At 50.8% G+C, this 15,767-nt stretch overlaps 9 protein-coding genes across 9 annotated transcripts; 5 read left to right on the top strand and 4 right to left on the bottom strand.

Moving 5' to 3' along the window:
- The first annotated feature begins 172 nt into the window (after positions 1 to 172).
- Positions 173 to 1,574, top strand: BDR25DRAFT_307318 (uncharacterized protein). Its single transcript, XM_033690817.1, has one exon. It carries the CDS (start codon positions 525 to 527, stop codon positions 1,383 to 1,385), a length of 861 nt encoding a protein of 286 aa, XP_033541182.1. The 5' UTR covers positions 173 to 524; the 3' UTR covers positions 1,386 to 1,574.
- Positions 1,575 to 1,957: 383 nt separating this feature from the next.
- On the bottom strand, positions 1,958 to 3,577 carry BDR25DRAFT_296990 (cytochrome P450; the record flags this gene model as incomplete). The annotated part of the gene is made up of 1 exon (XM_033688972.1): positions 1,958 to 3,577. One exon carries the CDS (start codon positions 3,575 to 3,577, stop codon positions 1,958 to 1,960), a length of 1,620 nt encoding a protein of 539 aa, XP_033541181.1.
- An 822-nt stretch (positions 3,578 to 4,399) lies between these two features.
- Positions 4,400 to 5,879, top strand: BDR25DRAFT_296988 (putative monooxygenase). The gene is made up of 2 exons (XM_033688971.1): positions 4,400 to 5,140; positions 5,199 to 5,879. The coding sequence occupies exons 1-2, from the start codon at positions 4,424 to 4,426 to the stop codon at positions 5,751 to 5,753; spliced, it is 1,272 nt and encodes a 423-aa protein (XP_033541180.1). The 5' UTR covers positions 4,400 to 4,423; the 3' UTR covers positions 5,754 to 5,879.
- A 1,023-nt stretch (positions 5,880 to 6,902) lies between these two features.
- On the top strand, positions 6,903 to 8,872 carry BDR25DRAFT_272047 (MFS general substrate transporter). The gene is made up of 3 exons (XM_033687287.1): positions 6,903 to 7,107; positions 7,157 to 7,293; positions 7,350 to 8,872. Exons 1-3 carry the CDS (start codon positions 7,053 to 7,055, stop codon positions 8,811 to 8,813), a joined length of 1,656 nt encoding a protein of 551 aa, XP_033541179.1. The 5' UTR covers positions 6,903 to 7,052; the 3' UTR covers positions 8,814 to 8,872.
- Positions 8,873 to 9,505: 633 nt separating this feature from the next.
- Positions 9,506 to 10,983, bottom strand: BDR25DRAFT_272045 (alpha/beta-hydrolase). Its single transcript, XM_033687286.1, has 3 exons — positions 10,782 to 10,983; positions 10,289 to 10,626; positions 9,506 to 10,221 (listed from the first exon to the last, which is right to left on the bottom strand). Exons 1-3 carry the CDS (start codon positions 10,842 to 10,844, stop codon positions 9,609 to 9,611), a joined length of 1,014 nt encoding a protein of 337 aa, XP_033541178.1. The 5' UTR covers positions 10,845 to 10,983; the 3' UTR covers positions 9,506 to 9,608.
- A 146-nt stretch (positions 10,984 to 11,129) lies between these two features.
- On the top strand, positions 11,130 to 12,089 carry BDR25DRAFT_337536 (3-oxoacyl-reductase; the record flags this gene model as incomplete). The annotated part of the gene is made up of 3 exons (XM_033693196.1): positions 11,130 to 11,400; positions 11,502 to 11,916; positions 11,968 to 12,089. The coding sequence occupies exons 1-3, from the start codon at positions 11,170 to 11,172 to the stop codon at positions 12,087 to 12,089; spliced, it is 768 nt and encodes a 255-aa protein (XP_033541177.1). The 5' UTR covers positions 11,130 to 11,169.
- A 144-nt stretch (positions 12,090 to 12,233) lies between these two features.
- BDR25DRAFT_329287 (ferredoxin reductase-like protein) lies at positions 12,234 to 13,187 on the bottom strand (the record flags this gene model as incomplete). The annotated part of the gene is made up of 3 exons (XM_033692445.1): positions 12,234 to 12,383; positions 12,430 to 12,964; positions 13,033 to 13,187. 3 exons carry the CDS (start codon positions 13,185 to 13,187, stop codon positions 12,234 to 12,236), a joined length of 840 nt encoding a protein of 279 aa, XP_033541176.1.
- Positions 13,188 to 13,687: 500 nt separating this feature from the next.
- Positions 13,688 to 14,361, bottom strand: BDR25DRAFT_346808 (uncharacterized protein; the record flags this gene model as incomplete). Its single annotated transcript, XM_033694188.1, has 4 exons — positions 13,688 to 13,855; positions 13,917 to 14,023; positions 14,090 to 14,183; positions 14,260 to 14,361. The coding sequence occupies 4 exons, from the start codon at positions 14,359 to 14,361 to the stop codon at positions 13,700 to 13,702; spliced, it is 459 nt and encodes a 152-aa protein (XP_033541175.1). The 3' UTR covers positions 13,688 to 13,699.
- A 127-nt stretch (positions 14,362 to 14,488) lies between these two features.
- BDR25DRAFT_361830 (uncharacterized protein) lies at positions 14,489 to 15,589 on the top strand (the record flags this gene model as incomplete). Its single annotated transcript, XM_033696493.1, has 5 exons — positions 14,489 to 14,602; positions 14,661 to 15,057; positions 15,095 to 15,317; positions 15,352 to 15,475; positions 15,530 to 15,589. 5 exons carry the CDS (start codon positions 14,489 to 14,491, stop codon positions 15,587 to 15,589), a joined length of 918 nt encoding a protein of 305 aa, XP_033541174.1.
- Between the last annotated feature and the right edge of the window lie 178 nt (positions 15,590 to 15,767).

The raw sequence follows: 15,767 nt of genomic DNA, 5'->3' as shown, positions 1-15,767 counted from the left end.
TGTGCTCAGTGCGGCGCGGTGTTACTTCCACCTACGCCATCTTACTTGCATAAATGCAATATATATGCTTATGCGCGCCCCGCAGCTCCGGAAAGGCTCTCTAATTACGAGGTTGTTTCCAGTATAAAGTGCACAGTGAGAACTCGCAGAATTGTGGGCTTCTTTCCCTCCAGATTCTTTGAGGTTCGGAGCTCTTTTCACCGCAACTTCCGGATCTGCTCACTCTAAAGCAAAGCGAAAGTAGACCAGCGCACAGACACATACCTTCACCTTGATATCGACCTCCCGTTCTACTGCTTATTTCGCGGCCTGTGCTTGGATATATTGAGTTTCCCGAGCCCATACAAGAGCACGCTGTTCATGCGCGGAGACTTAGATAATATTCACTCCGCCTTCGAGTTTAATTTCACGAGGTACAGCAGCTTGTCTCGTGCAGTCTCATTTTACTCTCCCCGAAATTCACGACATCACCCCTACCAGCAGCCAGAGTTTCGTACAAACTCTCGCAGAGACCCAACCTCACAATGACTGTCCCAAACACCAACACCAAAGTTCCTACCCCCTCGAACCCTTCCTCCCTCAAATCTCGTTATTCAATCCGTAAACTCGAACCCAAGCACGGCCCTTGGGCTGCCGCTATCATAATCCATTCCAATCTCTTCCACTCCCCTGTCTGGCCCGTCCTCTACCCTAAAAACATCACCGAAAATGTGCACAAATCGCTCGCCGCAGCAAGCTATCTCGTGGACCACCAGATCACGTCGGGCATGAGCTTCGGCGTCTTCGATGACGAATATGTGTTTAAGCGACCTGAGAGTGAGGAGGTGGGTGGGAAGTTGTACTGGGACGACAATGAGAAAAGCGTTGAAGAGACTCAGGGTCTGGAAGCAGAGAGTCTCAGACTGGCGGAGCAAATGGACTTCCCGCTAGTATCCGTGGCGTTAAGTTACGACTCTTCCGATCCGCTTGATTTCGATAAAATGGGTCCCTTGCTAGCCTGTCTTCCACACTTCGGCCTGATATACCATATCCTCGCTGAACTCGACTCGCGGGATCCTGCATCCTGGCAAGCGAAAGCGCATAATGAAGTTCTGTTCCGCAACGCGACCAGCACGCGGAGGGAGTATGAAGGAGAGAAATTAATGTCTGGCCTTGCGCGATGGTTAATGAGAGAGGCAGATGTGAGGGGCTGGAGGGGCATTCAGATTGAATGCGTGCACGATAAAGTTAGCTATACCTGGGCTAACCCGGAGAAACCTTACAAAGGCACTATTGTGTCAAAATTCGACACGAAGACGTGGACAAATGAGGAGGGGAAGAAGGCCTTTGAACCCGCAGATCAAGTCATTACCAAAGTCTATGTGGATCTGAAACCAGAGGCGTAGGGGCATGAGAAAAGTAGCGAATGAATAGAGCAATGGACGTGTCGAGAAAACAGAGGAGAATATTGGGGGAGTACAGGGTTTGATACGGCGATGAATAAATAAACGTCAAATGTATCTCCCATGGCTCACCTTCTCCATCTCCTCCCATATCTGATAAAGCTGAACTACTTTTGCATCAATATACTGGCGGCAATGAGTGAGTGGTCTTTCCTTCGTGAGTACGTATCTTGTCCATTACTGCGAATATGGCTGCATTTACAACTGATAGAACCCTTCCACGGTCTCCATTGGAGCTGGCCCTAGAACTTGAAGTGTTCGATCCACAAAGCCAACCTCGAGGCCCCTAGGATACGTTCAGTCCCAGGGATTTCCGGGCTATTATCTCGCATTGTTGCTACGACGTGAGCAGAATTAATAACTATTCCTGCGTAGCAACGAAAGGAGTCACGATGCGGAGCTGCAGGCTGGACATAAGTAGTATCAATTCTTCCTAGCCGATCAAATCTTGTCTATGCTCCGTAGAGATTAGCTATCTAAGGCACTCGTTCGTGCTAACGAAATTTATCTCTTACCTACTCTACAAATGGTCCATACACCTCCAGTACGTGTTCCGCATCTCTTTGCTCGCGTTCCAAAATTTCCCTATGCGCCTCGCTCCGGGCTCTAATCTCGCATTCAAACTTCCTCGGTCGAATATTAAAGCCATCTGTATAAGCAAAAGTGTCATATCTTACACCTTTGATGGGCAGGATATCGAAACCCCAAAGGATCTTCGCGACGGCAACAAATAAAGTATTGGCAGCTAGATCAGCTCCAGGACAAATCCTCCGGCCCCACCCAAATGATGAATGACCTGATCTTGCTGGGTGAGGTTTTCCGGAGTGCAGGTTGGGAAGGCTGGCTTTCTCGGCAGGGATGTCAAGGAAGCGCGTTGGGTTAAATTGGTGCGGGTTCGGGTAGTATTCTTCGTTTAGGTTGATAGCCCAAGAGTTTCCAAGAATGGTAGTGCCTGCGGGGATGTAGTAGCCTTCGTAGAAGTCCTCTTCAGTTGAGGCATGCGGCGTCCCGCCGAGGACCGCTACAGGGCGCCAGCGAAGGACTTCTTTGACTAGGGCCCGGATGTACGGCAGGCGGGATTCATCGTCGAAAGTTGGCGTTCGCGATGGTCCAATGACGGCATCTAATTCTTCATGTGCGGCGCGTAGGGTCACAGGATGGGTGACCAAAGCTAGAAATGCGGTGCAGAGTGTTGATGCCGTGGTGTCAGATCCTGCGCCGAAAAGGGAGGCCGGGATGAAGGAGAAGTCGCGATCGGATAATGGGATGTGTTCTTTCTCCCTCAATTCCAGTAAGAGCTTGCAAAGAGAGTCTGGGATGTCGACGCCTTGAATCTTAGCCCTAGCAAGATCTGATCGGACGACGTTAACCAGGGCCATGTTGGCTTCAGCCTCTCTTCTCCCATGCGCTTTAATTTCGGCTTTCCAAGGAGCGAGAACATCCGGGATATGCTTCAGAAAGGGGAATGATTCCACGGCATATTTTCCAGGTACATTGAGGGATGCAGAGTAGTGCATAAAGTCGAATCTTTGGCGGATGACTTGAGCGTTGAGAGAATCAATGCGGTGGCCGTATGCGACGGAGAAAACGATGCTCGACGTGAACCTCTCCAGCAGCTTCTCCCAATTCAGGGGTGTTTGAAGCAATTGATAGCATAACCGGGAGGCCTCGGCCGTTTGCACTGGCTTGTAGAGCCTCAGAGCCTTTGGAGTCAGGGCTTGGTGGAGAAGCCTCCTCCTAATGCTCCACTCCTTGCCGTATGGCTGGACGAGCACGCTGGCGCCATCCCACAGGATCTCTCCCATTGCCACCATCCGCGGTCTTGAGGAATACTTATTACTCCTCTTCTCCAACAGATCTGCCGCAATGACAGGATCTGAGAGCACCACGGTCGGCTTCCTCCCGATCCACACGGTGAATATTGGCCCGTACACCTTGGACCACTTCTGGAACTGTATCCATGGTTGTGACTTTGGCAGCTGAAGGTTGTTCCCAACGAACGGTAGCGGGGTCGGCCCTGGAGGCATTCTCAGCCATAGCCAGACATCGTGGAGTAGTGTGAGAGCTGGGACAGCGAGCAGGAGCGAAAGCCACACGTAGGTTGGAAACGAGGTGAAGATTGATTCGAGTGCCATTTTATTTAATATCGCTCTGGGAGCAGGTGTCGTACGATACCAGTGCGTTGGGAGAGGAAGGCTCCCATGGTTGACAAAACGTGCCTCGAGGTACGACGATGCAGCAGGCTTCAGCAAGCGACACCAGATTTTCGGCAGTTGTGTCCACGGACAGTATTCCGCCTGTCTTCGGCGGTCTTGTCCGCTCTTCCACCACGACAGACATGTGGGGGTTGTGGCACGTTCTCGTCAGCGCCTCGGTATCCCGCTTCGTGCGAAATGGAACAGTTTTACTCCTATATCACCGCATCATTTTATCAAAGTTGAGGAGAATATCTCATATCTCACATTATGTCCATCGACGCTGCTTCTCCATCGATGCTCCGACTTCTCGATGTACCTCCCTCGTCATGGTGCGCCCATGGTGGCCGCGACCGCTCCCTCCCCCGTGGTGGCTGCTCCCTCGGCGCGATGGTCGCCGAGTCCGCCGGCAGTTTGCGGGGTTCGATCTGGGGGATGGGGTTGTGGACTTTGGAGAAGCTCCACACTAGACAACCGACCGTTAAGAGCACAAGACTGTGGAATCCTGCGGCATTTATTGATGTGAAGGATGGTTGCATATAAAATGGTTTCAGCCTTTAGGAAACAGATACTGCAGGCTGCACGGCTTTGTGTCTGCTTCCTGCACTCCTAAGGCCATTATCGACCTGTCGACCTGTGCACTTACCCCTGTCTTCTCTAATTATCGATGCAATATTAGCGCAAGGCTATCATAACAGGTTCTGGATATTCTTAACTCACTACGCCGTCATTTGTAGTTCTAATTGTGTTCTTTGAGCCTCTCATCCGTCGTCCTAATTCGCAGCCATGGCCAAACCTTGTGCAGGACTTGAGGTTCTCATCGTCGGCGCTGGGTTCGCAGGTCTCACTGCAGCAATCGAGTGTCGAAGAAGAGGGGCTAGGGTTATCTTGCTTGAAGGAAGTAAAGACCGGAGGCAGCTAGGAGACATCATATCCTTTGGTTCGAACTCGGGACGAATCTTCAGGCGATGGCCAGGAGTTGAAGACGCTTTGGATCCCATCTGTCATCACAGCGGTGGGCTCGACTTCTACGCGTACGACAATGAATTCCTCTGTCGCCAGACTTGGGACGCCGAAGAAGTCTGGGGCAAACGGTTTAATGGCCACCGGGGCGAGATTCACGAGATAGTGTGGAATCATGCCATCAGTATTGGCGTAGATATTAGGCTAGGAATGAAGGTCTCTGAGTACTTCGAAACGGACACGGGAGCTGGCGTTGTTGTTAATGGAGAAAAAGTCAGCGCAGATGTCATTCTGGCTGGAGATGGAGTTCGATCAACTGCTCGAACTATTGTGCTTGGATTTGAGGACAAACCCAAGTCTTCGGGTTATGCGGTGTACAGGTCTTGGATGGGCACTGAGAAGCTCAAAGAGAACCCGTTGACGGCTTGGCTGGCAGATCCGAAGATTGATCACCACGCTGGATGGCTGGGTCCAGATGTGCACTTCTTAGTTGCGACATTGCAAGAGGGAACTGCTTGCAGCTGGGTGTTGACGCACAAGGTGGGTTTCCATGCATCCTCCACACTCTTTTGTAGTGCATTGTTGACCCATTGAACAGGATGAAGCGGATGTTGAGGAGAGTTGGTCAGCTCCTGGCTACGTTGAAGAAGCCATCAAGGCTGTGGAAGGATGGGCGCCCATTGTGCACGCCATCATCAGAGCAACCCCCGAAGAGAAGCTCGTGGACTGGAAACTGGTGTTTCGCGATCCTCTGCCTACATGGATCAGTCCTAAGGCTCGCATTGCCTTGATTGGAGACGCAGCGCACCCATTCCTTCCTACGTCGATTCAGGGAGCTTCACAATCCATGGAGGATGGTGTGACGGCAGCCGTGTGTCTGGAACTTGCCGGCAAATCCAACGTCCCAGAGGCCATTCGTGCATACGAAAAAATTCGATATGGCCGTGTCCACGCGGTTCAGCAGACGGGTGTCACGAATCGCGACAACTGGCATAAGGCCGACTTTGACTTGGTCAAGAAGAACCCAGAGTCCGTCAAACTGCCGCGCGAGCCTTGGATCCTAAACTTCGACTGCCAGCAACATGCCTACGACGTGTATGCCGAAACGGTCAAGTCCCTACGAGCCGAACCCGGAGCAAGGCCGTCACTGTGAACCCGAAAGCAAGTGGTCCGATTGTGCAGGTATTGGACATGCGTTGCCTGAGGATATGCCATGGGTTCTCCTTGAATAGACGGCGCTCAGAAACGCTTGATGTGTCGTTTCAGACAGGTCTAAAATGAGAAAGATAGGCGGTCCCAATTACTTGGAAGAGAACCTGGCAGCGAAGGAGTAGTGATGCATGAAGCGTGATTGCGCACATGCCGAGGCGCTAGGACCAAAATAGACTAATTGCCTGTCATCTGCGCTTAATCAACGTAACAACATGTTGCCGCTCGGGCCAAAGGACACGCCAGTCACTTCGTTTGCGAAGCTTGATCCTGTCCCACAATCTCTCGTCATTCGTAAGATGCACAGACATGACAATGGGGCGTCTGAGCATTAAACTTTTGAAAGTGCCGGTCTGTCCCCGGGGAACCACAATGCTGGATGTAAATACGGCGTCGGCTACGGCATCTCCCCAAGCCTCTCACGACAATTGGCCTTTGAAATGGACCCTAGACGCCTCCTCAAGCGCGAGCTGCGCTCTTCACGTGGGCCAGCGATAGCGGCAGGCCACGATCAGAAGACTCAGCAAACGGTGAGACGCAGTCGTCGTCTCGCCTCGTCCGTCTCTCCACAGCCTTGGATATCGTCAACCCCTCGACGCATCCATCGGTGAACCCAGCTGTTTCCGGCATTCTTGGGGGTATTTTGGGGCGATATTCCTTCACCATAATGACCTGAGCCTGACTCGTTATGCGTCTTTCGACCAGGACCGTCCCTCCCCCGGACAATCCATTTTCGGCCCTGCAGATATGAAAAGAAGTCATATTTTGTCGGCAAAAGTGTTTCTACGAGGGTCGTATGGAATGAGATACAGAGCACATTGCCACTATGCCCCCGCACGTTCATCTTCCCCGTGCTAAAATGATCCCTTCCGTACCGCAACGCGCTACTTTAGTGGCTTCCCCCGAACTGGTTTTGATACTCCCCTGGCTCCAATACTTCACTCCCGCCCTTTCGCAAGCGCGTCTCTGCACAACTCTTCCAGAACGCCTTGGCCAGCTCAATGTTTGAGTACACGGTCCCGTATGCCCTTCCCTTGCTCGTGCGATGCAGCCGCTTGTGCACGCTAATTTAAACGTGGAGCCCTGTCAGGAAGACTCCCTTTCCTTCCTCGCATCTGCCTCTTGTCGGAGAAATAAGATTATAAGCACCTTAATTCTCCCCTCGTTACTACTCAGCTCTACACCCATTACTTGTTCAAAATTATCCTTTCCTTTCTTCTCTCTGTAGGGCAGAGTCGTCAAGATGCCGTTCGGAATACTCGAGTACCATGGCCATACGGAGATTGTTCCAGGCACAGGTAAGCTTTCGAAGCTTTCCGCCGAGCATCGTATTAATATATCGTACAGCGTGCATGAACGACCAATCTGATCTTCCTTCTGAACTTCACGACGTTCCAACGGAGCAGTTGAAGCACGGCACTGGAAAATACTCCCACATTATTCTTGTCCCTCAACCCACCGACGACCCCAACGACCCATTGAATGTGAGTGACCCCCGTGCCTACCCCTCTAGTCCTAGAACTTGACTAAATGTTCAAAGTGGCCATTATGGAAGAAAGATATGATTCTTTGCATCGTTGGCCTTTCTGCTGCTGTCGTAGGCGCATATGGCCCAATGCTGGGCCCTGGCATGATTCCAATCGCTCAAGAGCTCAACATTTCGATCAACACGTTGGCTCAATCTACTGCTTGGCTTATTCTCACTATCGGTCTCAGTGTTTTCATCACGAATCCGCTGGCTAAAATTGTCGGGAAACGTCCTGTCTACGTCCTCGCCATTATCTTCCTTACCATTGTCAACATCTGGGGCGCTGCAGCTAAGACATATAGCTCTTTCCTTGGCTCACGTATCGTTGGAGGCTTTGCCATGGCTCCTTATGAAATTTTGGTCCAAGCTACCATTGGTGACTTGTACTTTGTTCATCAACGCGCTACCCGCATTGCGGTTTGGAATCTATTCCTACTGTGCGGTATCGCAGGTGCGAGTTTCATATCAGGCTACATCATTGAAGATCTCGGTTACAAATGGACCTTTGGAATCTGCTCTATCCTCTTTGGAGTCTGGATCTTTGCCATATTCTTCTTCGTCCCAGAAACTGCGTATCGCCGACCGAAGGGAGCTCTTCCTCATGCGAAGACATCGAGCGACAACTCAGCCTCCAACCATGCGTCGCCAGACCACCCATCTACCCCTGAAAAGGGTGCTTTCGAAACTAGCGAAGCTGCAGCAGGGTCTGAGACTATTCCAGCCAAGAAAACCTATGTTCAAACTCTCGCAATCTTCAGTGGGACTTATACCTCTCAACCACTAAAGGTCTTCATTCGCCCATTCATCATGTTCACCTACCCCGCTGTGATTTGGGCCTGGCTTCTCTATGGCACTGTAATCACCTGGATCGTCGTCTTCTCTGTCGTCAATGGTGTCATCTTCCCAACAACCTATGGATTCTCTGTTTCAGAAACAGGCCTCACTGGCCTCTCTCCATTCATATTCTCCCTAATCGGAGAAGCTATCTCGGGGCCCTTGAATGACTGGATCTGCGTCAAGCTTACGGAGAAGAACAAGGGTATCTATGAGCCTGAGTTCAGGCTGCCGTTGATGATTGTAGTTGTTATCTTAGGTACCGTTGGATTCTATGGTTTCGGCGCTACTGTCGACGCAAAAACTCACTGGACCGGGCCAGTAATAACATACGGCCTCGCGAACATGTCACTGGCTTTCCTGGCAACCTGTGTGTTTGGCTATCTCCTCGATTCGTACCCTAGATTATCTGAGGAAGCCTTCGTGGCTATTAACTCACGCAACTTGCTTACTTTCGGCCTGACTTATTTCGTCAATGACTGGATTGCTAAAGATGGCCCACTCAAGGTCTTCGAAATCCTTGGTTCCGCGTTCTTGGGTGTCAGTATTCTCACAGTCCCTCTTTGGGTCTTTGGAAAAAGGATTCGAGGATGGATTGCAGAGAGGCAGTTCCTCAATGATTTTATGAATGATCTGGACTAGAAACTAGGAACTGTAAATTTTTTAAAAACTGCTTGCTTGAGCGTGGAGTTGGACTGTCGAAGCTGTCTGGAGTTTTTATCCGGAAAAGTCTAAGATTCGTATAGTTATCATCAGTAGCAAAGATACAAGCGACCTAGACTGGTGTATGTCAAAATCTTCGCTTGTTTTTTCTCCGCTGTTCCTCTCTCCATGCTCTCCTGCTGTCAATATTAACTCGACTGGAAAATTGACCAATAACCTGCCTCTATTACTGATTACTCGCTTCGAAATTCTCCCCCCACCCCATCCCCCCTTGCCACAACCGGCGGTCGTGAGGCCAGAGACAGGCTTTCCAGACGCTTCGAGATGAACTTTCCTACATCTTCGCTAGGACTTCAGACCGTTGGAAACCCATATATTGACTTCTAAATTGATCTAAGATTATTTCTCTGAGTGATACATTTCTTATGATCATTCCTGATAGCAGAAAATTATTATGACCGAACACGGCCAACATTTCAATCGGGGAGCTAGAATAAACGCTCTAAAAGTCGATCAGTGGGAGCTCCACAACTCTTACTTGTCCCACTAGAGCTAGTGGAGTGGGGTAATCCAACCTCCTAAATTCTAGGTCCTGTATGTCGCCTAAACTTCAATTACGATGGATGAACTCTCGAGGCGATGGAAAGGGCGTGACAAGACCCATAAATTTTACATAGGATACCCTTGTATCTTTGTCGTCCTAAAGGTTGTCGTCTGGGGAACCCGCGTAGAAGGTGTCCTTGCTCCCTCGCTTAGCACAGGTGGTAAGCGTGCTCATTTCTCAAGTAACCACCTCACTCCCTTCAATGTGTCTTCCACAAACCTCTTACTACTCTCCATTTCGGGGTAATTTGTCCAGAACATATGTCCAAACCCTGGATACAAATCAAATCTTGTCAACACCCCTGCCTCTCTCAGTACCCTATCGTATAGCACTGATTCATCCCTTAACGGATCTAACCCGGCGACCTGGAAGTACGCTTTCGGTGCCCCCTTATGACCTCCAGCATGATTGAATGGATCCCAGAGTGGGGATTCGCGGTCTGGCTTGTAGATCTCTACAATAGCAGATCCATCGAGCTTACCTAGTATAGGGTCATCTACGCTGTCGAAGCGGGAGCGGTAGACATGTGCGAAACGCGAAGGGACTTTGTCGTGCGGCAAAAGTGCAGGAACACAGAGATATTGTCCTGTAACTGGTGGGTCTAGTTTTTCGTCTCGTGAAAGGAGAGCGAGGACTGCAGAGAGGTTACCACCCGCGGAGGCCCCACCTACAATCAGGCCTTTCTCTGGGGTTGCTTTGAGTGCCGAAGAAGAGCTGATAGCCCATTTCAGAGCGTCCCAGCAGTCGTTGACGCCGGTAGGGAAAACGAACTCTGGAGCAAGTCTAAGATGATGGATTCAGGCTATTAGTCTATTACTGTATACCAGGTGGGGCAAACGGTTTTGTTTACCTGTACTCAACATTCACAGAAACACAGCCTAGGTCCCGCGCAAACATGCGACAATTTAAGTCCTCGTCAGTCAAGTCTCCCATGCTCCACCCACCCTCGTGATACATCACCACAAGCGGACTTCCGCCCTCAGGAGGTCCATTAGCTGGCTGGTATACTCTAACGCGAATAGAAGATCCGTCTCGAGTCGGAACATCGTGCATTGTTTCCGTGACTTCATTCGGAATGGGTCCTGAGATGGGATAAAGATGACGGAGTTGCTCTAGATGAGAGGCGCGTTTCGCGCGGTGGTCGAAAAAGTCATTCCCGTGAACATCAAAGGGACGTGCCTCGAATGCCTCGACCACTGTTAGCCTCCTACATACAGGTGCGGGGATGGGGGGTGAGAGTGGTTATGTGAAGGATAAGCTGGATGTTGAAGATTGAATCACACTCAAGGAAGTTTCCAATGCAGAGTAAGATTTGAAGGAGGTATCCGGTAACATGAGCATACCCTTCTATATTCTTCCGATACTTCCCCAGACTTGAGAACCTCTTCCCTTGTAAGATGAGCCATGATTTCCTTTCAGAATGTTCGAAGTTTGCTCTGCGGACGAAGACGATAAGTTTCTGTCGTCGTCAGGGTTTAGGACTTGGAGCGAACCGCTCCACTGTAATTCCAGTTTTTCCGATATTAAGGTAGCATAGAGCTTGTGTAGAGCAGTGTACAGCCGCCACAAGAGATTTGGTGAGATCAATCAAGGGTACCTCTACCCGCCCCCAAAGTGGGGAAACCAAGTCCTCGGTAAAACCTGCCTGATCGTCAAATTGCATCTTTCTATCACCGATCTTAGGTCCACGCGTCAACATCAGATTCACTCAATTACCTTCCCTCCTTTAACATGAGCGCGCCAGTTCTGTTTGGTCAAATTGCCCTCGTAACAGGCGCAACTGGCGGCATCGGAAAAGCTATATGTCGAGCTCTTGCATCTCACGGGTCCTCGATTGTGATCCATTACTATTCCGATGAAGAAGAAGCTAGGAGCTTGGCAAGAGAGTTGGAGGCTGAATACCAAGGAAAGCTTGGGATCAATGTGTTATGCGCGAGAGCAGATATGGGCGACTATAACGAAGTATGTAAATCCACTATTCATGGACATGGTCTGGTCGGGAGGGTTGGAATGATTCTCTCCGCGCTACTCTTAGAGATAATGCGGGTTTTCACATAACCTAGGTACGAAAACTACACGCTTACTTGGTTGAGAATCTGGGCTATCCGACAATCCCAATCAATAATGCTAGAACAAACGGAGGCTATTCGGGCATAGTGTCTATCGACCAAGTCCATATGGAAGACTTCGAACGCACGTGGCGTATCAACTGCGGCTCAGCTTATCTTCTCACTCAGCTTTGTATGCCAGCTATGGAGAGCGAGGGGTGGGGACGAATCATCTTTATCAGTAGTGTAGCGGGATTCACTGGAGGCGTCGTAGGTCCGCATTATGCATCTTCGAAATCAGCACTCCACGGCCTGGTACACTGGCTCGCGCAAGCCTATGCAAAGAAGGGGATTACAGTGAATGGAGTCGCGCCAGCACTGATTGAGAGGACTAAGATGTTGCCAGGGAGTACCAAAGTTCTTGCGAGCAGTAAGCCAGACGTCACCTTACATTCTCAGCAACAGACTAAGTCGAGCATAGAAATACCTCTTGGCAGATTGGGCGCACCCGAGGAAGTCGCCGAGACTGTGATCTGGATGGTTAAGACACCCTACGTGACGAACAAAGTCATTGGAGTGGATGGTGGCATGTTTCCACAATAAGTGGGCGCAGATTATATTCGCAGGTCTATGTTTTCCGAACACTGGAGACATTTTCGAACGTCAAATTATAGATAGAAGACGCGGCATTACCTCGACCCGTCCTCTTATTCATCTCTGTAACTACTCCATCTCGGTGCTGATCGTCTAGAAGCAGAAGACCTGGTCCTCCAGCTTGCTCACTGGACGTGCCTTGGTGTACCCAAGGGACTCGGTGGCTTTCTTCATCGCGCTGATCATTGGCGGAGGGCCGCAAATAAGCACCTTGATGTCCTTGGCGGGAGCTGGGAGCTTGGCCTAGAGACTAGTCAGCACACGTTGTGAGGAGGGGCAAAGCACGTGCCTTGATCATATCAGCAGTGACAAAGCCAACCCCGCCCTCCCACTTCTCAGGCGGGTTGTTCAGCACATAGTGCACCCTGAACTTGGCGTCATTCTTGGCCAAGGCATCCAGGTCCTCTTTGAGCAAAATATCCTCCGGGTTCACATTTGCAAAAAGCAAGTCCACCTCGGTGACATCGCCAGCCTCTCTCCCCCGGATGATGGCCTTGATGATCTGCAGCATCGGAGTGATGCCCGTGCCGCCGGCAATCATTCCGAAATGCCTGACCATATTGGGAGTGTATACCATGGCGCCCTTGGGCCCCTTGACCTTCATGTTCTGACCAACCATGAGCGAGGCGACATGCTTGGAGATGTTGCCGGTTGGGTACGACTTGATGAGCAGGTCGAAGTAACCCTTGTCTTCGTCGGACGAGATGGGTGTGTAGGAGCGCACGACTTCCTTGGGCTGGCCGGCGATGGTGGCGGCGAGGGAGATGTGCTGGCCGATGGGGAGACCGAGGATGTCGTGGGCGCGGGGGAGCTTGAAGCGGTAGCTGCACACGTTAGCCATCGGCCAGCAGCGAGGGGAGGGCAAGAGCGACGCAGGCTCTTGAGCTCCTACATAGCCGTGTTGTGGGATAGGATCGTCTTCTCTTTGAGCTCGAATTGCTGGAAGTCGTTTGGCCTGAGGACCTTGCGGGATGTGTTGTTGAACACCTTCCACCCCCCCAGGACCGCGGCGAGGACCACGGCATAGGGCAGCCAGTCCATCTTCATGATTGCCGTGCCCACAATGAGCAGCGCCGATGGGATGTACACGCCGTGCACATACTGCGGCGCGAGGGGACCGGGCGAGGACATTGCGAGAGGCTCAATTTGCTTGTAGGAGGAGGTGGAGGGCTCGAGGGCGTACGCGGGTGCAGGAGGGGTGAGGGCGCTGTGAGTTTTCTCTTGTCGAGCTGTCGAGTCCCGGCCGTGTTCCGGCACAAAAATGTTCCCACGATATCCCCGATCGAACCACTGCAGCAAGTGCGATGATTGGCTGCAGTTCCGGCTTGGCAGGGTCCAAGGTCACGTGTAACGTCCGACACTCACAGCACCTGCAACATGTCCGGGTGAAAGAGTAAATGAGTGAATCGGCTGCATCTTATATTCTTTGTCCATTTCTGAAGTGCTTTGCTCCGCTTTCTATGTGGCCTGTCGCCAAGCAGCTCTACCCACGGACTCGCTTCTCGCTTTGGGAAAAGGAATCCTGGATAACATCCGCCGTCCATCTTCCACATCACTCTTCACTCCTTCTTGCACTGTGCCTCCCAGTTGTTCTCAAACACTCCGAAGCGGTTCCCCTCCAAATCCTTGAAATTGGCAAACCACCCCATGCCGCCAGGAATTTCCTTCTTCCCCAACACCTCTGTGCCACCAAGCTCTTCAACCCTCTTCGCTGTCTACACCAATCGTCAGCACAGAGTCCCCACTTACTCTAGCACGCCTGCATTGTGCACTCACCTTCTCAATCGATGGAACAAAGTAGTATACGGTAAACCCAACTCCCATGCCTTGTTCACCGTCACGGTTGCAGCCTTCGGGCATTTTGAGGATGCCGCCGCTCAGCCCTACCATTTGTCCGTTAAAAAGTTGTGAACACGATGCGAACTAAAGAATAGGGAAGTTGAACGGACCAGATGGTTTCTCGAATTCATACATGAAGTCGTCTTTGTGTTGCTCAGTGGCGGGCTTGAACGACCATGCCGGGAAGAGAGCCTCGTAGAATGACTATGCGGTGGTCAGCATTAGCTTCTTACGGCGGCCAAAGGAAAATCAAGGGCGTTCTCAGCCAAAGAAAGAGTACCTTCAGCTTTGGCGGATCATTAGACATGATCTCAATCCAGCACGGAGAGCCCTCGGGCGGGGCCACAGGTGCTTGAGCTGTCTTGGACGGTTCTGTCGTCATGACGGAATAGTTTCTTGTTCGTGTTTTTTGGGTATCTGAAAGGGTTGAGGTAGTGTGTTAGCCATTGAACCCACTGGCAGAGGGAAGCAAGCTCTCCAAGCCCCGAAAGTACTCACGGGTAAACAGGATGGGAAAGATGAGGTGCTCTTCGAAGACTGTAACGTACCAAAACGCCAGGCTTCCCCAGTTCAATTCAAGTCAAGTTGTGAGGATGAAAGAGATTCTGCCTGAGTCCGTCCTTGTCCCTTTTATGTACCTCAGGCTCACAGCCTTTCATCCTCTCATTGCGTTTCCTCTAGCGATCACTAATCGCCTCAAGCCATAACTCCTCAACCTGCCCCCGCAATCTTCGCATTCAACGTCAATTCCCTTCAAAGTTTTCAATGCTCGTTAAAATACGGCCGAGACCCCTCACATTTGAGGCAAGTGGCGCGGCAACCGACGCGCCGAGACCAGTGACTCAGAACACGAAACCTGCACGCTGTCGCCTGATATCGTGGTCCCGCGTCACTGATACGAGGCGCGTATTCCACTGTGTGACAGCGCGTGCAGAGCGCATTGGTGCTGGCTTTTTGGTCGAGGAAGCGGTGAGATGTTTGTGGCCTCAAAAAGAGCGTATGCAGAAGCAATGCAAGCTGAAAACTTCGGGACAGAGTGCCACAGAAGAAGTCATGGTTTTTGGCATTAACTGCTGGAGTGGGTCTTTCTGGCCCTGAGCTAAGTTTTTCACGAGCTCGTTGTCTTCTTCCTCGTTCTGTGGTTGTGTGGCTGCTCTTGTCTCGCGACCAAGGACCTACTTTGGGTCGCCAAACGTTTATGGCAATATCCTACCCCATTTTACACTCTCCTCCTCCTAGCGTTTGGCGTACCGCTCAGCCGTTCCTCTTGTTCATCCCCAGTGAAAACTTTACATGGCACGAAGCCTTGGCTGAAAGGATCGCCCAAATCATTGCATAGTGGTCTAAGTACCTCTGGGTTGAGCAGATAAAGTCCACTTGCAATTGCCTTGATCTCCAACAATCAGACTGAAAGGGAGCTTCTTCCCGCAGGATCTTTTTTTCATTGCTATGATTATGCTATTGCCCTCTCTGATATACTATTGATTAGGACTCATGTTGAATGCTAGCGAATGCTAGAGCCTTCAAAATAACTTTCACCGCTGGCTGAGGAGGACCTAGATGAAGTTAAAATCTTTGCCAATGTGATATACTATATTCATGGGCATTGAGCGATTTGGGAATATGAGATAAACCCGCATCTTTCTTTACGGACTGAAATCGTATTGCCTACTCACTCACGTCCCTCCAATGAATTTAGTATGAATAGGTTGAAATCTGGAGACCCCTTTGCGGCGACCATTGTCCACGGAATCTTATCTAAAGTTAATGCCCTTCCTCCATAATCGG

The sequence above is a fragment of the Lindgomyces ingoldianus genome (assembly GCF_010093535.1).
Source record: "Lindgomyces ingoldianus strain ATCC 200398 unplaced genomic scaffold BDR25scaffold_47, whole genome shotgun sequence".
In the NCBI taxonomy this organism is placed as follows: domain Eukaryota; kingdom Fungi; phylum Ascomycota; class Dothideomycetes; order Pleosporales; family Lindgomycetaceae; genus Lindgomyces; species Lindgomyces ingoldianus.
Note: the sequence above shows the minus strand (reverse complement) of the source record. Positions and strands in the feature narration are given on the sequence as shown.